Genomic DNA, 23,069 nt, shown 5'->3' with positions numbered 1-23,069 from the left:
CGACAGCAGTAGATTTGATGCTAACCTCAATAAAACCAACAAATCCTTCAACCTGAAGATCCAGGATCTCCGTCTGTCAGACTCTGCTGTGTACTACTGCGCTCTGCAGCCCACAGTGACAGGAAACACCAGAACCCTGCACAAAAACCTGCAGTTCTCCACAGCAGCCACTAGAGGGCCTCACTCCCTGTTAAACCACTAAAACCTGCAGTACTCCACAGCAGCCACTAGAGGGCCCCATAATTCAGACTGCATTAACATGAGGTGCAGCTGCTGGAACCAAACTAACCTGAAGCAGCAGCATCTTCACCTGGTTCCTCTCCAACAGTTCGAAGTGGGAGAAATCAGTGGGAACCAGTGGAACCGATTAGGATGACCAGTTAGGAAACCCACTGGTGTGTCAGAGATAAACTTCCATACATTTAGTCGTTTTAACTCCACTGATAATTGATACAATGATCCAACAGTCTGTGAATGTTTCTTTACTGCTGCTTTATAACAAACATCTGTGAAAGTTTTTGTTTAAAGAAATTGAAGGACTTTTATTCTGAAAAGCTCCAAAGAGTCTGATCCTCTCCTAGCCTCTGTTCCTGTAAATCAGCTGCTGTTACTGACTGAAGACATTTATCAGCCTGGATCCTTGCAGCTCAGTGCTTTTACGGCCATGTTCTAACCAAGGAAGCTCCGGCATTGCCACCCTGTTACCATCATTTACCTGATTGATCAAATATGGAGGCCATAAACTGCTAAAACGGGGTAAAAATTGTAACTTCAATCCAATTTGGCCAACTTCCTGCCTGTTTCATGTAGATCATTTCTGCAAGAGTTTTCTGTACGTCTTCAAATGTTGTACAACAGAACCAAACTTCTTAGGTGTCCAATAAAAGGTCAATATCTGAATGCTGCCAGGGGGCGCTGTTCAGCTGTTCCTGTTGTCACTTTTGTAGAAATATGTAATTTTCACACATGACAGACAAAATTCAGGGAGTTTTCATATGTTTAGGCCTCCAAATAGAAAATTAATTTAACAGAATAATAATAATAAAGGCTGCAGTCGCAGTCTTTTAAAAAAAGAAAAAAATTCTGATCAGTATAATACAAGCTATTAACACAACTCAGATCTACTGATTGATCCAAAGCTCCAAATGTTCCCATTTTCTGCTTGGCTTCGCTGACCTTGGTGACCTCTGCATCTGGTCAGGTTTATGAACTGGGATCGTTTCCCAGATCAGCTGCAGCTGATGAACGTCAGACTAACTGGTTGATTTGGGAACTTTTCAATGTCACCTTGTCAACTAAAACTTTGGACTCTAAAACTTACTCATTCTCTGGGATGCAGAAGATTCTCTGCTCTCCATCCATTTCCTTCAAGGAACAACATTCACAATGCAGATCATCATCAGAAAAAACTGAAATGATAATTTGGGAATTTAAACTAAGCCGAAGTTTTCATAAACGTATCAAGTTCAAAACATCAAACAGAAGAAAATGTTCTTTAACACAGAGATCTGACACATACAGCACTACAGAGTCATAATCAGAAAAGTTTGTAGTTTATCAACAAACTGTGGTATGTTATCTAAATTAAACCAAGGCTTCCCCCAGTGTATTATAAGCCTGGCAGCCCACCATGCTTTACTAGCCCCCAGCCAGGCTAAGCATTGCCTTTTTATAAAATAGAATAATTGGGAAAAACCGAGTAATGTTTTACTTTTTATTTTTATCTTAAAGCCAGATTGCAAGCATTTCTGTTGCTCTGAGCGTTTTACTGGCGGAGCAGATTTATTTCTAAAAGATAGATTTATAGCTTATGCATTTAAAGCCGGGAGAGTGGACCAATTACCCAGCTGGCACCTCTTCTCTGCCGCTGCTTTATCTCTTAAGTTTACCTGGCGCGGATTGCGCGCCTCCTTTCACTCAAACTGGACACAGGCTCACCTGTATTGATATTTACATCAACTTCCTGTGAAGAATTATGTTTCTTTGGAGAAATCAAGGTAAGAGTTTAAACCTCACTGCGTTAGCTGTGGTTGTGCAGCTCTATGTGAACCGCAGGGATAACTTGTAATCATGTTTCAGAGACGCGTTGAGGAACGGTGAGAATGATTTATTTTTGTAAATAAAGGATTAAATGGGTCGTTTAGATTTCAATAAACAGGTTTTATGCCAAGAAACGCAAGCCTGCCGAGAATTGCATGACCTCTCGCAGGGACGCGCAGCGCTCTAAAATCTCACACAGTGATGAGAAAACAGACTGAAATATGACCGAAAAGGAAATTTTTAAAGATATTCGTAACATTATCACGTTTCTTAACAATGTAAGCCCTAAAACGGAGGATTTTATTTTGCAGATTAATTGAAATAAATACGGTTTTTATAGCTTTATTGAGACACATGAGTCGAACATTTTACAGTCAGTGTCTGATGAAAATGTTTTCCCCTAATGGTTTGAAATTCCCTGCTTTTTCTAATAACACCATGATAGCTTAAAGCATTACAAAACAGAGGCAAATTATGTAGAACATTTTATATCATCCTTAACTGTCTGGTCTATTAAAGTAGGGGGATGCATTTTAATTTCTGACCCTGCCAATATTTGCATCCTTGTCTTTTGTCCTGTTGATATGAAACTTATAGCAGTAGCTCATTATGTAGAAAAAGGCAAATCCCTCTTACCTCTTCATTTCTTCAAGTTAGCAGGGGATGCATTTTTTGGCATAGCAAATTATTAGCTTGCCAATATATGCATACCCTACCTATTGTCCCCAAATATTATTCTATTGATATAAAACTTATATCAGCAGTTCAAAGAACAAGTATGATTGTGTAGAAAAAGTAATTTCACTCTTAACTCTTTATTTGTCCATGTTAGCAGGTTGATGCATTTTTTGTCAAAGCCTATTATTAGCCTGTCAATATTTGCATGCCCTCTCTATTTTCCTCAAATATTATCCTATTGGTATAAAACTCATACCAGCAGTTTATATAATTACTCTGATCATGTAGAAAAGGTAAAATCCCTCTTAACTCTTTATTTCTCCATGTTAGCAGGGGGATGCATTTTTCGGCAAAGCCTATTATTAGCTGTCAATATCTGCATGCCCTCTGTATTTTTCCTTAATATTATTCTATTGATATAAAACTTACACCAGCAGCTCAGAGAACAAATGTGATTACGTATAAAAAGTTTTTTATAACTGTTTATTTCTTCACGTTTGGAGGGGATGCATTTTTTGGCAAAGCAAATTATTAGCTTGCCAATATTTGCATGCCCTCTCTATTTTCCCCGAATATTATCCTATTGATGTGAAACTCATAACAGTAGCTCAGAGGATAAGTGTAATTATGTAGAAAATGTCATTTCACTTTTAACTCTATTTCTTCAAGCTAGGAGGGGGATGCATTTTTTGGCAATATGGATTTTGAGCCTGCTGATATATGCATGCCCTATTATTGGTATGAAACATTGCCAACAGCTCAGAGAACAAGTTTGATTATGTAGAAAAGTGAAATTCTTCCTAACTCTATTTGGCTGAGTTAGCAGGGGAAGCATATTTTGGCACAGCAAATTATGAGTTGCCAATATTTGCATGCCCTGTTTTTATTTGATCTTATGAATTCATTATGTCACAACAAAGGGTAAGACAGCAATAAGTGGTTCCACCATCATTGTGTCAAGAAACCCCAGCTAACACAGATTGATGACTTAAGAGTTAGATTTGAGTAAAGTGGGTTTTTTGATCATTTTCATTGTCTTACCCTTTGTTGTGACATAATGAATACATAAAATCAAACAGTCCATTGACAGGTGAAGGTCACCAGGGCCTCCAAATGTCCCTTGCCAGAAGATGCATGTCCTGCAATTTGAAGATTTTGGATAGTGATGTGCTATATGAAATGTCCTAGACAATGACACACATCCTCTGAGCTACTAGGGTCACTTTCATATCTGTACGACACTTTTGAGCTGAAAAACAGGGCATGCAGATATCAGCAGCTCATAATTTGCTGTGCCAAAATATGCATCCTCTGCTAACTCAGCCAAATAGAAAGTTAGGAAAGGTTTCACTTTTCTACATAATCAAACCTGTTTTCTGGGCTACTGGTATTGTTTCATACCAATAGGATAATATTTGGGGGAAATAGTTAGGGCTTGAAAATATTGGCAGGGCCAAAATCCATATTGCCAAAAAATGCATCCCCCTCCTAGCTTGAAGAAATAAAGAGGTGAAAGTGAAATAACCTTTTCTACACAGTCACATTTGTTATCTGAGCTGCTATTGTAAGTTTTATATCAATAGAATAATATTAGGGGAAAATACAGAGGGTATGCAGATATTGACAAGCTAATAATTTGCTATGCCAAAAAATGCATCCCCTGCTAACTTGAAGAAATGAAGAGTTAAGAGTTATTTGCCTTTTTCTACATAATGAGCTACTGCTATAAGTTTCATATCAACAGGACAAAAGACAAGAATACAAATATTGGCAGGGTCAGTGTCATGCCCCACTCATAGGCGATGACAAAAATGGGAGACAGACGAGCGGATCCATAGACACAATAATTTGTTTAATCAAAAATATGCGCTGGGAGAACTGCTCATCTAGTCCGAGAGAAGTGTGGACCAATGCTGCTTGTCCCGGTCTGATCCGGAGGCCAATCAAGCAGAACCTGTGACTGACAGGATGTCAGTATTTTTCAGCCACCCGGTGCGTTCAATTAACAGCCCATCTACCTGCTTCCTGAAAAGAACAAAGAAAACAAATAGTGAACTAGAGACACCTACTGGATAGGAGGGGATTGTCACAGTCAGAAATTAAAATGCATCCCTCCTACATTAATAGACTAGACAGTTAAGGATGATATAAAATGTTCTACAATAATTTGCCTCTGTTTTGTAATGCTTTAAGCTATTATGGTGTTATTAGAAAAAGCAGGGAATTTCAAACGATTAGGGGAAAACATTTTCATCAGACACTGACTGTAAAATGTTCGACTCATGTGTCTCAATAAAGTTATAAAAAACGTTTTTATTTCAATCAATCTGCGAAATACAACCCACCGTTTTAGGGCTTACATTGGAACAAACTTCCAGAAAACTGTAAAACAGCTGAAACACTGACTTCTTTTAAATCTCAACTAAAAACCCACCTGTTTAGAATTGTATTTGAAATGTAATCAATTACAAATTTATGGATGGAACTTGACTTAATGCTTTGTTTTGATTATTGCTGCTTTTATTGTATCAACCTTCCAGACCTCTCAGGTTCTGGTTCTGGTTCTGCTCTGCATCCCCAGAACCAGAACCAAACGAGGAGAAGCAGCTTTCAGCATCTATGCACCACAAATTTGGAACAAACTTCCAGAAAACTGTAAAACAGCTGAAACACTGACTTCCTTTAAATCTCAACTAAAAACCCACCTGTTTAGAATTGTATTTGAAACGTAATCAATTACAAATTTAAAAATGGCGAGTGACTGAGGGTCACTGCGCGCACAGAAAACCCTGTCAATTCTAGACTCTAACAGGTAAAAATATTGCACGAAATCCGTGGAGGACGGCGGAGTCCTCGCGCAAAATTCCGTGGTTAGCTGGACGGAGCCTGGTGCCTTCCTGTTCAGGGAGACGGGGCCCGACGAATACCCGTTGCAAAAAAGGACGACGGAGTCCTGCGAGAACAGGCGCTTAAATTCCGTGACAAAATTATATTTGAAATGTAATCAATTACAAATTTATGGATGGAACTTGACTTAATGCTTTGTTTTGATTATTGATTCTATGTTACATTGTGTTTCTGTGTTTGATATGATGTAAAGCACTTTGAAATGTCTTGCTGCTGAAATGTGCTATACAAATAAAATTTGATTGATTGATTGATACATTGTTAAGAAACGTGATAATGTTACGAATATCTTTAAAAGTTTCGTCTTCTGTCATATTTCAGTTTGTTTTCTCATCAATATGTAGAGGTTAGAGCGATGCGTTTCCCCGTGACAGGGCATGCAATTCTCGGCAGGCTTGCGTTTCTCAGCATAACAGCCGATGTCTTCCCTGTAAAGTTCATGTCTGTGTTATCGGTTGGTCGGAGCATTAGTGGTTAACGAAGCAGCGCTAACCTCATCATGCATGTTCAGCCCGGTGAGGACCTTTCACGCTCTGCTGGTAGTCATGCATCACGTTGGTTTTATATTATTATTATTTTAGTATTATTTTTGATGCTTCGGTTACACGAAGCATCAAACCAGATCAAAAGCTTTGTCCACTTAGTTAATATGCGTGGCCTCGTGGAGATCTGAGAAACTCGTCCCACAAAATTGAGAAACCAAATCAGTTTCTGTGGCTCTTATTAAAAACTCGACAGACACGAAGTTGAAGAGCAAATAAAGCCACATTAGGAGCATTTAATTAAATCTGTCGTTTGTTGCTCATCTCAGTGTAGCGGATTGAACTCATCCTGCAGGGCCGGTCCAAGGCTGAATGAGGCCTGGGGCAGAATCTGACCTAGGGGCCCCTCTTGCTGCTAAAACATCAGCACCTCTAACAGCTTCTGGGTTTATTTGATCTGGGAGAGAGAGAGTAGATTAACTGGCCAACCTGAAATCAATCAATTATAATTACAGTTTATTAATTTGTATTGGTGAACAAACAGCTCAAACTCAAAGATTAAATGCACAGCATCAGATTGTTGCTATGGTAACAAAACAGTTAAACTATAAATATTGTTCTTTGAACTTTCACAATTTAAACTTGCCAGTTCCTTAAAATCTTAAACTTAGATGTTAAACAATTTAAAATCTTTTTAATTTATGTATGCTGAAAAATTAAATCAAATTCAGCAGCATTGATCATCTCAATAAATAAATGTTACATTTATGTATCTGTGATTTGTGTTAAAATATCAGCATTTATGGCCCCTGAAGCCCTGGGGGCCTGATGGAGCCGCTGACTTCATTTGGATTAAACAGAAGTGCTAATAATTGATATTCATATTAATTGTATTTTTTGATTTGTTAGTTTTAAGACTAGCTGGGGATTTAAATAGTGCTTCACTGGCGAAGTCTTTCTGTAACATATAATTATCCAGTAACATTTTTACATTTCCTGTCAACTTACCATCTTTTAATACAAAAACACAATGGACAGCGTCAGCGTCCGACCACAGGGCTGAGTAGGTTTATTTAGGATTTTATGTAATTTATTGTTCTGAATGTCCGTAAATCTTTTTATATTTCTATCAGAAAGTAGCTGAAGGTGAGAGGAAGAGGAGGAAGAGGAGGAAGAGGAGGAGCTGATCTGTCCCTGATCTCTAAAGAGACTCAAACTTCCTCCTTCAGCTCAGCTCAACTCTCCAACATTAACTCTGCTCAACATGCTGTCTCTGCTCACATCTGGATTCACTCTGCTGGTTCTGATCACTGGATCAGGTTGGTTGGAGTCTTTCAGAGAATAATCTGATCCTTCTTGTTCTTCACTTATATCAGTTTTTCTTCCTTCAGGTGTAAACTGTCAACAACTCACTGCAGCGAAGACTGAGGAGTTCAGTTCAGAGGGCAGCTCTGTTACTCTGACCTGCAGTTACTCTAAAGCTGCTGTTTATGATGATTATATCTTCTGGTATCGACAATATCCTGGAAAACCTCCAGACTTCCTGATCTCCCACTCAGGAACAGGAGAGAAACTCCAGGATCCGGTTCCTGGTTTCTCCTTCAACATGAATGCTGATAAAACCCAGATGGATCTGCTGATCTCCTCTGCTGCAGTGACAGACTCTGCTGTGTACTACTGCGCTGTGAGGCCCACAGTGACAGGAAACACCAGAACCCTGTACAAAAACCTGCAGTACTCCCCAGCAGCCACTAGAGGGCCTCACTCCCTGTTAAACCACAAACAGCCAACATTTAAACCATGAGGCTGTTTGTGAACAAGCAGCAGATCACTTTTTAAATGATGACGAAGGCCATATGCTGAGCTGAGGATGCTGCCTGGACCCCATGAAGAGATGCAGAGACTGTAGATCTTTGGGAAACTCTGGACTGGCTTTGTTTCCTCCAGATTGTGCTCCGGTCTGTAAAATGGGCTTGTGTTTAATAAAAATGTTCTTTTTATTCATCTTAGCCTTCCTGTAGGTTTTTCACTTCCACATCTCACAGAGGGATGTTACAGACAAATCCATATCCACTCTTTGTAAGAATCTAGTTGACCTAAAATTAAACAAATTAGTATGACGTTTTGCCCTTAATAGTTCTGATAAGTTAGAAAATGGGAAAAAATCATGTTCAGCCACAATAAGTTAGAAAATGTTAAGGATTGGATAATCTGCCAATTTAGCACGTAAGTGTGTGTTCAAGTGTGTGTGTGTGTGTGTGTGTGTGTGTGTGTGTGTGTGTGTGTGTGTGGTCTTGTATTTGATGCTCAATAAGGACCATTTCACTAACATACTATGTTGTGGGGACCGACTAGTCGGGATGTAAGTCCAGTCCACAGGAAGTGATGTTTCTGAGTTAATTTAGAGGTGGGCTGGAAATTAATGTAAAGCCTCTGCAGAGACAGAGAAACAAATTATGTGTGTGTGTGTGTGTGTGTGTGTGTGTGTGTGCCGGTTTAGCTATCATTATGAGGACTTAATCTTGACAAACGACTAACATTGTGTGGACATTTATAGCTGTGAGGACATTTTGCCATGTCCACTCAATATAAACACAATTTTTGAGTTAGGCGTTGAGAATAAGGTGGGAATTAAATGGCTCAGGGGAAATATCAAGATTAGTTATAGAAATTAATGGGAGTGTGTGTTAGTGTGTGAGGGCGGAGTTCAACAAAGGCGGTGCTTCCTCAGGGCAGCATGCACACTGGAGCCGCTGCTGGCTATGAAGAGAACAATAGTCAGACTGAATGTTGAACATCAGCTGCTTCCTCCTGCTGATTTAAACCTTGGTGGACAGATGGAACATTGGCTGTGGATTATTCTGGCTGCTCTTTTCTCTGGTAAGATACAAAGATCAACATGTTTCCTCTACATGGAGTAGAAGTCTTTAAAGCTGCTGATTGTTCTCCTTTAATCAATCATCTTTATTGATCCATCTCTTCCTCTGCATGTTCTGTTCTTCCCCAGAGTGTAAAGGAGACTCAGTGAAGCAGACAGAAGGAGAAGTTGTTGCTGCTGCAGGAGAATCACTGACTCTGAGATGTACCTTTAAACCCAGTGGTGAAAGTGATGCCTTGTTCTGGTATAAACATGAAGAAAACAGTTTCCCAAAGTTCATGCTGAAGCAGATGTCATCAACAAAAGACAAAGCTCCAGAGATCAACAACAACAGATTTGATGCTGACCTCAATAAATCCAACAAATCATTCAACCTGAAGATCCAGGATCTCCGTCTGTCAGACTCTGCTGTGTACTACTGCGCTCTGCAGCCCACAGTGACAGGAAACACCAGAACCCTGTACAAAAACCTGCAGTACTCCACAGCAGCCACTAGAGGGCCTCACTCTCTGTTAAACACTAAAACCTGCAGCTCTACACAACAGCCACTAGGCGGCCACTAGAGGAGGAGTTCTTCACCGTTTTGACCTCTGGGCCCGTTTATATATTTACTATCTATTGTTTTACCAACCGACTTGACTTTTGTTCAATGTAAAAATCAAATTCAAGTATGGTTTTCCAAGCAAGAATATTAAATATAATTGCCTCTTAAGGTGATACTCATAATAAATTTATTTATCATCTTCTCATAAAACAACTTTCTGAACAGGCCGTGGAACGGATCAAACTGCACCAAGAGTAAAATTAAAGGCTCATGTTTGGCCTCTGATACCGCGGTGTATAGAAGCTGAAAGATTAAAAAAGGAAGAAAATATTTCTGCCAAAGAATTCTCACATTTTGAGATTATTCTCAGAGAAGTTATAGAAAAAACACATTTCTGTGAGGATTTGGTTGTTCTGTGTGTTAATTGAGGTTTCTGTGTCAGTTGAGTCTCTGTGTTGTCTCGTCTACCCCTCATTGATCCCAGCTGTCTTCTTTCCTCGTCTTTACTGTCCGCTAATGTCATCGTCTCTAGATGTGTTACTGCTCTTGCTACCAGTCCTGAGCTCCAAGCCTTCTGCTCACCTGTGCTGCCTGGATTGTGTTTTTCTTCATTAAAACCATCAACATTATTCAACAACTTGGGTCCTCTGCTTCCATCCTCACCACTACAACTTCAAACCATGACAATTTCTGAGTTTGAAGACAAAACGTTTTGACTTTTGAAACTCAGAAAATGTCCAAAGTTTCTGAAATTTACAAAAATTTATGAAAATGTTTGACTTTCACATTAACATATTTTTTTCTAGAAACGTTCTGAGATTTTTGGTGGAAATGAACTCCTTTTTATGTCTACTATGGCGTAAGACTCTAAAAACCTGGAGAAGATGTGAATATTGGTTAAATTAAATTATGTGCACAAAAATAAATACAGTAAAAGAAATCATTTTAAAATTAAGTATTGTACAAAATTATTTAAAATGCTAATAAAAACATAGCCATATAATCTGCAAATTAATTTGAAATTGCTTCAACTACAAGAACCAGAAGCTGCCCTCCATCTGTTACACACAAGAGTCACAGCAGCAGTATCTCTAGTTTCTGGAAACTTTACCAAACCGCAGCAAAAAAAGGTAAAATCCTGCGAATTTCTCTGATTCCCTCTAGGTGGCGCTGTTGGCCGTGGCTCTATGATTGAGAATGGCTGCACGAGAAGGCCTCGGTCGCTGCTCTGCTTCGATGGTTTTTCTCTCCAACAATCACAAGAGAAACACTGAAAATCCCCATCACAACAAGAGACTTAGACAATTCATCAGAACAGAGCAAATTTAGAAAGAAACCAAACATAACGATGGATTCAGCAGACGTGGCGTCAAGTTGCTCAACCTGAGCCGTTCCTCTGAAGAACTCAGTTCTCATCATAAGACGGCTGAGATGCTTCCAGTCGGTCTGTTTCTGTAAAATGGTGTAAACTGACCTGAGATGTTTCCATATGGAGAAGAAGGTATGAGAAGTCATTCAGTTTGTATTTAGAAACAACCACAGAACTGAACCTGGATCAGTTAAACTTACCAATGATCCCGATGCGCTCCATGTTCCTGGTTTTAGTCAGAGCGCCAGCAGCAGCGTATCTTGTAACAGTGACTTCTGTCTGCTCCCACCATGTAGTCCTGATCAAACTGTTTCCTAAAACAGAGACAGTTTGATCACAATCCAAACTTGAATGTGGTCATGATGCGGCTTCCAGGGGTAGCTATGGTGTTCGACAGGATCAGTCCTACATGTTGGTCTGAAGACTTTTCAACTTCTTGATGCACAACAGGAGGAAGAAGAAGAGGAGGAAGAGGAGGAGCTGATCTGTCCCTGATCTCTACAGAGACTCAAACTTCCTCCTTCAGCTCAGCTCAACTCTCCAACATTAACTCTGCTCAACATGCTGTCTCTGCTCACATCTGGATTCACTCTGCTGGTTCTGATCACTGGATCAGGTTGGTTGGAGTCTTTCAGAGAATAATCTGATCCTTCTTGTTCTTCACTTATATCAGTTTTTCTTCCTTCAGGTGTAAACTGTCAACAACTCACTGCAGCGAAGACTGAGGAGTTCAGTTCAGAGGGCAGCTCTGTTACTCTGACCTGTAGTTACACCAAAGATTCTGCTTATTTCTTATTCTGGTATCGACAAAATCCAGGAGAACCTCCAGAGTTCCTGAGGTCTCACTCACCTTCAGGTGGATCAGAACATCTGGACAGGATGACATTTAAAGGAAGCAAAGAAGAAATGTCCATGAAGATCTCCTCTGCTGCAGTGACAGACTCTGCTGTGTACTACTGCGCTGTGAGGCCCACAGTGACAGGAAACACCAGAACCCTGTACAAAAACCTGCAGTACTCCACAGCAGCCACCAGGGGGCGCCATGCTCCAGTAGGCGGCGCTCTCCTTGTGCTCTGTGTTCCAGCATTGTGTCAATAAGAAGTGGTGCTGTGAAGAGAACAATAGTCAGACTGAATGTTGAACATCAGCTGCTTCCTCCTGCTGATTTAAACCTTGGTGGACAGATGGAACATTGGCTGTGGATTATTCTGGCTGCTCTTTTCTCTGGTAAGATACAAAGATCAACATGTTTCCTCTACATGGAGTAGAAGTCTTTAAAGCTGCTGATTGTTCTCCTTTAATCAATCATCTTTATTGATCCATCTCTTCCTCTGCATGTTCTGTTCTTCCCCAGAGTGTAAAGGAGACTCAGTGAAGCAGACAGAAGGAGAAGTTGTTGCTGCTGCAGGAGAATCACTGACTCTGAGATGTACCTTTAAACCCAGTGGTGGAAGTGATGCCTTGTTCTGGTACAAACAAGAAGGAAACAGTTTCCCAAAGTACATGCTGAAAGAATATGTGAAATTACCAGACAATGCTCCAGAGTTCAGCAAAGACAGATTCGATGCGAAGGTCAACAACTCAGCGTTTGACCTGAAGATCCACAATCTCCATCCGTCAGACTCTGCTGTGTACTACTGCGCTCTGCAGCCCACAGTGACAGGAAACACCAGAACCCTGTACAAAAACCTGCAGTTCTCCACAACAGCCACTAGAGGGCCTCATAAACCAGGGTCGAGGTCCATAAGGCATAGCTTCTAAAACAAATTGTATAACTCCTTTAGAAAAACTTGGTTGTCAAAAAACATAAAATACTATTTTCGGTTCTTAATGTGCTGACACACTGAATATGCCATGAATGAACTTTGTCCCAAGTATGAACAATTATGAACACAAAATAAGCGTCATATGTTTTGCTAAATAATAGTTACAAAAATACCATGATTTCATTTCCTTACCACTAAATCAAACAACCAGCTTGCTCAGCTTTGGGTAAAGGGGGTCCAACAACAGGCTTACCTGTTTAGGTTTCTATACTTCATGTAGTTTGAAAGGTAATTGAAAGATTTAAGCCATTAAATCTCAATGTTCCTTGATGGATGAATTAATTTTGATTCATCTAACAAACTGATTGCTTGCTGAGGTGATAAATGGTGTCGACCTTGGAGAACTTTCCAGTTCGGTCCGGTGGGAATGACCAAACTAATCTGGATGACTGGAATCACTACTGAGTTTAACCAGTGAGACTTTAGGGTTGATGGAAATTTCAGCATCGGCCCAATCTAAAACTACTTTGGCAATTGGAAGTGAGTGGAACTTAGATGGCTGTTTCTTCTCAAACTCTGCTGGATGTAAACCAGATGCTCTCTGCCACCATCCGCTCCTCCATCGGAAGATCTACCAGGATCTACAGAGGCCGCTGGTAAACTCTCTGCCATGCATCAGACGATGGCTGGGAGAGCTGACTGCTTCACGGACTTATGTTCAACACACAAACTTATGTTCAACATACAAACACCAAACACACACACTTCCTGACTATAAATACCCCCAACCATAAACTCATCACCTCTGCTGGCCCCCATTCTTCTATTGTCCATGTTGATTTATGTGCAGAGGTATTTTGCAGCCCCAAACTGCGTCTGCTTGTGCACAGTGACAATAAAGGCATTCTAACTGTATTATGGGAAAATGCTTGCAGACCGAGTCATCTTACCTCTTCTATGATGGTCACCTCTCCGCACAACCAGGATAGGATGTTAAGAGTCCCAATGGACTGGGAGAATGATGGAAATAACCCAACCAGGTCTTTGGCTGGACTAAAGAATGAGATAAGCCTCTGTGCAGCTAAAGCTAACCAGAGGCTGAACTGGTAAAATTCATTCCAGTGAGTCTTAATTACCCAGTAGTCCAGTATGAACAGCTTAGCTCTTATGGGTATTTTCTCTTCCCTTTCTTGAAACTAAGTCACAAAAATCTGCCCTAAAGGTTTTCTGAAATGTCCCGTTTTCTTAAGGTAACAGCAGCTAAGCTAGCTGTGCTAACCTGTGATGTAGTGCTGTGGACATAAATGAGATCAGCAGGATAAGCAGGCACCTGTTTATGAATCAGTGAATCAATCCTAATGAAATCCTAATTAGGGCTGAAACGATTCCTCAAATTATTCCACTACCTCGAATATTAAAATTCCTCGAGGAAAATTTACCTGCCTCGAATCTTCGTTAATTTATGTTTTATTATTTAGCGTGCCGTGTTCCAGCCGGAACATTATTTGTGCTGCGCGGATCTCTGACTTCCTCCTCCAGTTATTGGCAGCATAACGTCCAATGTTCAAGTTCGGCCTGGGAGGATTTTATTGATTAGTGATAACGTCCGGGTTTTTATGGTTTTTGGGAACCAATAAGCATCTTTAAAATGACTGGCGCCATGCCTGCAGTACGGCAGCCTTTCTCCTCCGGGAGCTGCTGGTTCAGAGCTGCAGGTATTAATACAGGTGAGCTGATAGACTGAACACGGCGGGCGGCTGAGTAGCTGATGGTTACAGTTTAAGTGTAGCTTTACAGACGAACCGCACAATAAATTTCATATCATCCTGGTCTGAACAAACAGCTGGCGGAGCGTCATGGCGGTTCATGGCTGTAGACGAGTTTCTGAGTGTGACGAACGAAGGTGGGGTAAAAATCCCATATTGCTGCCCCAGTTCTTACGTTCGTTCCCTGGTCTATTTCCTCCCATCTTACGTTCGTTTGCCTGTCCCCCAAACTCCAGGCGACATTTCCCATTTTCTCAAACCCAAAGCTTGTGAGGTTATGGGGCAAAGTGAGAGTTCATCTATTAAACTGACTGAAGATGAATACAGAAACTAAAAGCTGGAGTATAAACATTTTTTATAAGCGTATCTGTGAGCCTCTTTATTATTAAACTGGATATAATTTCAGATTCTTGTATAACTTTTCTACAGGTTAACTTAGAAAGTGAGATATTATTGTTACAGGTTAGTTTTCTAAACTACAGAAAAGTAACTGTTAGAGAAACTAAAAATGAAAAATTGGACTGATGTTGATGTCTGATAGTAAAACTTTTGTTATGCCAGATTTACCAATATTTTATTTGATAATGTTTTTTATCCGATTACTCGATTAATCGTAAGAATAATTGATAAATTACTCGATTACTAAAATATTCGTTGACAACAGCCCTAATCCCAGTGAAACACAGAGCTGGGATTTTCCTAATGATATCTACCAGTCTGGCCTAGTTCAATCAGTCTCAATGGCCTGTTATTGGTGAACGATAGTCTTAATGTTTTATTTCAATAATGAAACAATATGGAACAGATTTAGACCTTTGATTATCAGACGTTAGTTGGAAGAGATTGTCAGCCATCCAGCATTTTAACAGTTTACTTTATAGAAACCAGCATCACAGTTTGACACTGAGAGCTATAAACCAGCTGAAGCTGTGAGTCTGTTAGCCGGGAGGAAGAGGAGGAAGAGGAGGAGCTGATCTGTCCCTGATCTCTAAAGAGACTCAAACTTCCTCCTTCAGCTCAGCTCAACTCTCCAACATTAACTCTGCTCAACATGCTGTCTCTGCTCACATCTGGATTCACTCTGCTGGTTCTGATCACTGGATCAGGTTGGTTGGAGTCTTTCAGAGAATAATCTGATCCTTCTTGTTCTTCACTTATATCAGTTTTTCTTCCTTCAGGTGTAAACTGTCAACAACTCACTGCAGCGAAGACTGAGGAGTTCAGTTCAGAGGGCAGCTCTGTTACTCTGACCTGCAGTTACTCTAAAGCTGCTGTTTATGGTGATTATATCTTCTGGTATCGACAATATCCTGGAAAACCTCCAGACTTCCTGATCTCCCACTCAGGAACAGGAGAGAAACTCCAGGATCCGGTTCCTGGTTTCTCCTTCAACATGAATGCTGATAAAACCCAGATGGATCTGCTGATCTCCTCTGCTGCAGTGACAGACTCTGCTGTGTACTACTGCGCTGTGAGGCCCACAGTGACAGGAAACACCAGAACCCTGTACAAAAACCTGCAGTACTCCCCAGCAGCCACTAGAGGGCCTCACTCCCTGTTAAACCACAAACAGCCAACATTTAAACCATGAGGCTGTTTGTGAACAAGCAGCAGATCACTTTTTAAATGATGACGAAGGCCATATGCTGAGCTGAGGATGCTGCCTGGACCCCATGAAGAGATGCAGAGACTGTAGATCTTTGGGAAACTCTGGACTGGCTTTGTTTCCTCCAGATTGTGCTCCGGTCTGTAAAATGGGCTTGTGTTTAATAAAAATGTTCTTTTTATTCATCTTAGCCTTCCTGTAGGTTTTTCACTTCCACATCTCACAGAGGGATGTTACAGACAAATCCATATCCACTCTTTGTAAGAATCTAGTTGACCTAAAATTAAACAAATTAGTATGACGTTTTGCCCTTAATAGTTCTGATAAGTTAGAAAATGGGAAAAAATCATGTTCAGCAGCAATAAGTTAGAAAATGTTAAGGATTGGATAATCTGCCAATTTAGCACGTAAGTGTGTGTTCAAGTGTGTGTGTGTGTGTGTGTGTGTGTGTGTGTGTGTGTGTGTGTGTGTGTGCCGGTTTAGCTATCATTATGAGGACTTAATCTTGACAAACGACTAACATTGTGTGGACATTTATAGCTGTGAGGACATTTTGCCATGTCCACTCAATAAAAACACAATTTTTGAGTTAGGCGTTGGGAATAAGGTGGGAATTAAATGGCTCAGGGGAAATATCAAGATTAGTTATAGAAATTAATGGGAGTGTGTGTTAGTGTGTGAGGGCGGAGTTCAACAAAGGCGGTGCTTCCTCAGGGCAGCATGCACACTGGAGCCGCTGCTGGCTATGAAGAGAACAATAGTCAGACTGAATGTTGAACATCAGCTGCTTCCTCCTGCTGATTTAAACCTTGGTGGACAGATGGAACATTGGCTGTGGATTATTCTGGCTGCTCTTTTCTCTGGTAAGATACAAAGATCAACATGTTTCCTCTACATGGAGTAGAAGTCTTTAAAGCTGCTGATTGTTCTCCTTTAATCAATCATCTTTATTGATCCATCTCTTCCTCTGCATGTTCTGTTCTTCCCCAGAGTGTAAAGGAGACTCAGTGAAGCAGACAGAAGGAGAAGTTGTTGCTGCTGCAGGAGAATCACTGACTCTAAGATGTACCTTTGAAACATCCTATACGACGCCCACATTGTTCTGGTATAAGCAAGAAGTAAACAGTTTCCCAAAGTTCATGCTGAAGCAGATGTCATCAACAAAAGACAAAGCTCCAGAGATCAACAACAACAGATTTGATGCTAACCTCAATAAATCCAACAAATCCTTCAACCTGAAGATCCAGGATCTCCGTCTGTCAGACTCTGCTGTGTACTACTGCGCTCTGCAGCCCACAGTGACAGGAAACACCAGAACCTTATACAAAAACCTGCAGTACTCCACAGCAGCCACTAGAGGGCAGCAGCATCTTCACCTGGTTCCTCTCCAACAGTTCAAAGTGGGAGAAGTCAGAGGAAACCAGTGGAACCAGTTAGGAAACCCACTGGGTTAAATAGCTCTCCAATAAAAGCAAAAGTATTTCTGCCAAATTACTACAGAGTATGTCCTCTGAAAAATACTTCAGTAGTGAGAGTATTTAAAAACTGGAAGCTTATTGGACAGATGTATAACTCCAAATATATAATAATAGTGTCTTAGTGTTATACGGTAAGCACCGTATCTGGTGATGATGTCATGCAGTATTCAGTCACTCTTCAGCTTCAGTCAGAGGCAGCATGGCTGCCGCTCTTTACCTGTCCTGGTCACCACATCTATATCTAATACACGGCAACACTCGGTGAAGAGTCATGCTCAGGGACCACAGCTTCGCTCAGGCAAGGATTTGAACCAGCGTCTTCCTGATTATGAGCTCAGTTAGTTTATATTGGCTCCAATTCAAGAACGAAGCTTGGAAAATCTTTGATGTTTTTGCATTAAGTGACTAATTAAGGAGCTCTTGGGTGGAAATGGTTCACTCTGAGCTTTTTAGTTGTAGTTTGTAATATTTCCACTAGTCCACTAGATGATTTGAAAATGACATTTGTTACTAGAAACACATTTGTGAAAACAATTTGAAGTTTATTTGGTAGAAATCCATTAATAGAACAAGCGGACTAAGAGTCTGAAAGCCTAAAGTCTTAAATGAGTCGAGTTTATGCTCACATCAGGATCTAGTCCCACAGTAGAGCTGGGACTTTTCTTTTGTAAGCTGTGTTTTGGTTTCTCCTCAGAAAACACTAGAAATAAAATGAACCGGTCTCAGGTTCGGCAGACCGGCTTCCTGATCCTGACGCTGTAGATCAGTGTCTCCCAACACTCGTCCTCCAGGAACAAACCCCTGCATGTTTCAGGATTTCCTGCTTCTTTTCAATTGTCCATCCAAAACTCCTTATTTAATTTTATTTTTTTTCCCAACATGGATTTAAAGTTTCCCAAGTTGGATGATCAAACTTATTTCCTTGTAAATTTAACCAATAATTTAATTCTAGTTTCTATTTCTGCTGTTGATGTGGTTTTAAATTCTCCATAATCTTTTTTTTTCTCCATTTTTTTCTCCGAAGAGTTTTTGCGGCACTAGTGGCTCGTATTTTTTGTACAGTAGGCAGACAGGAAGGAGGATGAGGAGAGGGATGAAGACATGCGGCACAGGTCGTCAGGACTGGGAGTCGAACCTGCGACGTCCGCGTCGAGGACTAAGGTGTGGGGCGTGCTAACCCGCTGCGCCACCACAGCACGCCCCCAATGCTCCATAATCTTAATGCCTGATATATTGTCTAATTTAACCAGATGTGTTTTAGCTGCTGAACCATAAACTATACAACCAAAGTCTATGTTAGATCTCATCGTTCCTGTGTAAATCTGTTTTAGTGATTTTCTATCTGCTCCCCAGTCACTGCCAGCCAAGCATCTCAAAATATTTAAGATTTTATTACATTTAAGATTTTATTACTTTTTGAATATTTATGTTCCATTTTATTTTTTCATCAAACCATAGCCCTAAAGATTTTATACACTTTACTTGCTCTAATTCTTGGTTACATAATTTTAATTTTATTTCCTTGTTTATTTTTTCTGATTAAATATCATTACTTTTGTTTTTTCAACTGAAAACTTAAATCCCCATGGCAACGCACATTTCTCTATTTCAATAATAACCTGTTGTAATTTATTTACAATGAAATCTACATTTTCCCTCTTTTCCAAACAGCTCAAAAAGTGAACATCCCATTTCTTTTCCAATATCTTTATATATATAATTTATCATAATTGAGAACAATAACGGATTTATAAAACTCGCTTCCATTTTCTACTTTACATTTTTCTGACTTCAATTCTAACTTGCATTTTCCTATTTGTTAAAAAGTCTTTAATCCGTTTCAATAATTTCCCTTTAATGTCCAACGTGTATAATTTAATTAATATTCCTTCAACCCACATTATATCATATGTTTTTCCTATATTAAAAAATGTTGCCACTACACTTTATTTATTTGTGCTCTTATAATTTCATGCTCTAGACAAAGTGTTGGATCATTAGTACTCCTCCCTTTTCTAAAACCATTTTTCACTGAGTTGTCTTATCATTCTATAATAAATTTAATTTTTACCTGCTGCTGTATTTTTTGTCTTCCTAAGTGCATAATTCAATTCGGCTTTTTAAACTCAACATTCAGAAAATTATTTGTTTCTCTAATAAATCTTTATATTGAAGTTTTGTATTTTCTCTTCCTTTTCTTCACTAATTTTATTTGAACTGTGAATTTTACTAAATGTTCTTGCCAATATTTCAACTTTATCTTCATCTCTTACTATATTTATATTATCCATTTTTAATATAGGATATTCAAACTCTCTCTTTATTACATTCATTCTTTTAATTATTTTCCAAATTTTTTCTATTTTGGTTTCTTTCCCTATTGTGCTACAGAAATTCCTCCAATATTCTCTTTTAGCATTCTTAATAGTTCTTCTTACCATTGCTTGCTTTCTTTTATAATCAATTAAATTCTTATAAATTGGGTTACCTTTTAGTACTTTAAATGCTTTATTTCTTAACTTTATTGCTTTTTTACATTCATTTGTCCACCATGGCACCATTTTCTTATCATTTCTACACCCTGTTTTCTTTATAGAATTATCTGCTGCTTCCATAATTATTTTACTAATTTCTAAATTTATATCATTTATATCCATTGTCATATCTACTTTCTCTAAGTTTATTTGACTCAAGTATCTAAATTTAATCCAGTCTCCCTTATTCAAATTCAGTTGTTTTATTGACTTTTATATTCTTATTATTTAAATTTAATCCTACTCTTATTGTTATGGGATAATGATCATTACCTATTGTTGAATTTTCATCACAAATACCAGCTAAAACATTTGAGACAATTGTTAAATCAATAACTGATTCCATTCCTGTTCTTATATTGATTCTTGTTTCCTCCCATCATTAATACATAGAAGATTTTTCATTTCCATTAATTCTTCTATAACTTGTCTATTTTTATCATTACTTTTACCCCATAATGTACTATTTGCATTAAAATCCCCACAACAAATTATTTTCCCTTCCAAATATTCAGTTAACTCCTCCAATATTTCAATTGATAATGTTTTGCATGGACTATAAAAATTTATTATTTTAAATTTGCCTTCTTGTTCCCATATCTCAATAACTATATATTCAAGTTATTTCCCTAAAACCTGATATTTTATCCCTTGCTTCATAGATATTCCACGTCCTCCTGTCCATCTCTTCTTACTCCATCATATCCTTTAATCACAAAATCTAATGTTTTTTTAACCATTTTCCTGAACACAAATAATTTCTGGTTGTTCTTCAAGACTATCATTATAACCTTTAACTTTCTGTCTGTTAGTAATTAAACTTCTTGCTTTCCATTGTAATATTAACATGAACCATTTTCACCTGCTGGTCCTGGTCTCCCATCTTCCTTTATCTTCTCCATGATCCTCTTTAAACCCAAAACCTTTTCAGCTTCTCTCACTATTATTTTAATCTCCTCAGTTTTATGCTTGGTTGATAACATATGCTACCAATAATAGTTTTTCTACTGATATTATAACATTTTCTTTTGACTGTTCTTTGCTTTGCTGTGGAATTTGACTCGCTGTTTGTTCAATCTCTCTTGTTTTCTGTTCCTTCACATTTTTAGCTGCTTCTGCATATTTTATGTTTTTAGTCATTTTAATCTGTATAATTTCTTTTGCCTTCTTCTTTACTTCACATCCTCCATATGTAACTCTGTTTCCCTCCACAGTTACAACATTTTCTTGGTCTTATTCTTTACATTCTTGTAACTTGTGATCTTCTACACATTTTGAACATCAGCAGCAGTTTTTACAAACTGCTGCTGTGTGTCCTTTGTGACCTTTGACCTTTGAAACAACAAAGTGGTGGAGGGATATAAGGTCTGACCTGAAAACTGAGAAAACCTATTTTGATGCTTTGTTGCAACTCTTTTTCTTCAAATTCAATGAGGATTGACAAACTTCCTACTTTTTCTCTTATTCTTTTGTTCTTCATTTTTGCAAACTACCAATGGCAAGCGGATCCTCCTGCTGTTGGGCCGGAAGGGGCTCTCTGGTCGGGGTGGAGTCAGCCAGCTCTGGCTGAGAGCTGAAGGCGGTGGGGGGGCATCCAGAGGAACTGGACCTGTGTGCTGTGCGAGTTCTCATTGGTTATGAACCTTAAGTGCCTTACTGACCTACTTCCTTAGGGGCAATTCCCAAGGTGGCGCTGTTGACACCTGCTGGTTACCCGGCTTTGAAGGGCAGAGTAGCAGCTTCATACACTAGTGTTGCCACATTAAGTTTTATTATTATTTTCAATTCCTTCCTCCTAACTTTCCTCCTAACTATCCTTTCTTCTGAACTACTTCCTTCCAGTTATTGTTTACTACCTTGATTATCACCTTTCCTTCATCTATTTTATTTCTCCCTCTTTCCCTCCCACTGGCATCCACCCACCAAAATCCATGTTTTCCTCATTTCCATCCAAACCATTCACTTACCAGTTTATGCCCAAATCCACTTTTTCCAAATCCGATATGTTTCTATGTGTTTTTGTTTTCCCCTTTTTGTTTTTGTTTTCCCGATATCCAGCTGGTTTAAAGCTGGATATCGCCACCTGCTGGGTGTAGCACAAAATTTTACTGTAGTGAAATAAAATAGACAAAAACAAGGTCAACACAACGAGACTTTAAAAACATTTTCCAAATAAATTCTACTCAAAGTGCAAACTCTGACAAACTGAACTAAATGTATTTGTTAGAGTGCAGCTCTGGCCATGTTAGAGATAAACTTCCACATACTTAGGAACCAGGCTATATTTCACCATAGATCTGAAATTATTCATTCTAACAATGATCCACAGCTTTTAAAGGTTTCTCTAATATTTCTGCTCTAAAGCAAACAGCAGGGAGCAGCTGGGAAAGTTTGATCTGTTAACTTCTCCAGATTCAGAGAAGTCTTTATTTTGGGTATTTTATCATCTGAAGTAAAAACTTTATATTTCCATCAGAAAGTAGCTGAAGGTGAGAGGAAGAGGAGGAAGAGGAGGAAGAGGAGGAGCTGATCTGTCCCTGATCTCTAAAGAGACTCAAACTTCCTCCTTCAGCTCAGCTCAACTCTCCAACATTAACTCTGCTCAACATGCTGTCTCTGCTCACATCTGGATTCACTCTGCTGGTTCTGATCACTGGATCAGGTTGGTTGGAGTCTTTCAGAGAATAATCTGATCCTTCTTGTTCTTCACTTATATCAGTTTTTCTTCCTTCAGGTGTAAACTGTCAACAACTCACTGCAGCGAAGACTGAGGAGTTCAGTTCAGAGGGCAGCTCTGTTACTCTGACCTGTAGTTACACCAAAGATTCTGCTTATTTCTTATTCTGGTATTGACAAAATCCAGGAGAACCTCCAGAGTTCCTGAGGTCTCACTCACCTTTTGGTGGATCAGAACATCTGGACAGGATGACATTTAAAGGAAGCAAAGAAGAAATGTCCATGACGATCTCCTCTGCTGCAGTGACAGACTCTGCTGTGTACTACTGCGCTGTGAGGCCCACA

The 23,069-nt window shown here is 39.3% G+C and overlaps 1 long non-coding RNA gene and 5 gene segments (V, D, J or C); 5 read left to right on the top strand and 1 right to left on the bottom strand.

The window, feature by feature from the left end:
- The window catches only part of LOC114146686 (uncharacterized), a 39,945-nt gene extending 39,706 nt beyond the window's left edge, over positions 1 to 239 (bottom strand). The window contains exon 1 of the long non-coding RNA XR_003595941.1: positions 149 to 239. This is a non-coding gene — a long non-coding RNA (uncharacterized LOC114146686). The remainder of the gene's footprint in view (positions 1 to 148) is intronic.
- Positions 240 to 7,260: 7,021 nt separating this feature from the next.
- On the top strand, positions 7,261 to 8,116 carry LOC114146670 (T cell receptor alpha variable 3-like). The segment is given in 2 exon segments: positions 7,261 to 7,426; positions 7,499 to 8,116. Coding segments are annotated over 2 exon segments (468 nt in total).
- A 469-nt stretch (positions 8,117 to 8,585) lies between these two features.
- Positions 8,586 to 10,256, top strand: LOC114146667 (T cell receptor alpha variable 18-like). The segment is given in 2 exon segments: positions 8,586 to 8,987; positions 9,115 to 10,256. Coding segments are annotated over 2 exon segments (552 nt in total).
- Positions 10,257 to 11,999: 1,743 nt separating this feature from the next.
- Positions 12,000 to 12,659, top strand: LOC114146427 (T cell receptor alpha variable 18-like). The segment is given in 2 exon segments: positions 12,000 to 12,125; positions 12,253 to 12,659. Coding segments are annotated over 2 exon segments (450 nt in total).
- A 2,712-nt stretch (positions 12,660 to 15,371) lies between these two features.
- LOC114146668 (T cell receptor alpha variable 3-like) lies at positions 15,372 to 16,226 on the top strand. The segment is given in 2 exon segments: positions 15,372 to 15,536; positions 15,609 to 16,226. Coding segments are annotated over 2 exon segments (468 nt in total).
- Positions 16,227 to 16,485: 259 nt separating this feature from the next.
- LOC114146661 (T cell receptor alpha variable 18-like) lies at positions 16,486 to 17,520 on the top strand. The segment is given in 2 exon segments: positions 16,486 to 16,899; positions 17,027 to 17,520. Coding segments are annotated over 2 exon segments (582 nt in total).
- The last annotated feature ends 5,549 nt before the right edge of the window (positions 17,521 to 23,069 follow it).

This window comes from Xiphophorus couchianus, chromosome 6 (assembly GCF_001444195.1).
Source record: "Xiphophorus couchianus chromosome 6, X_couchianus-1.0, whole genome shotgun sequence".
Lineage (NCBI taxonomy): Eukaryota > Metazoa > Chordata > Actinopteri > Cyprinodontiformes > Poeciliidae > Xiphophorus > Xiphophorus couchianus.
Note: the sequence above shows the minus strand (reverse complement) of the source record. Positions and strands in the feature narration are given on the sequence as shown.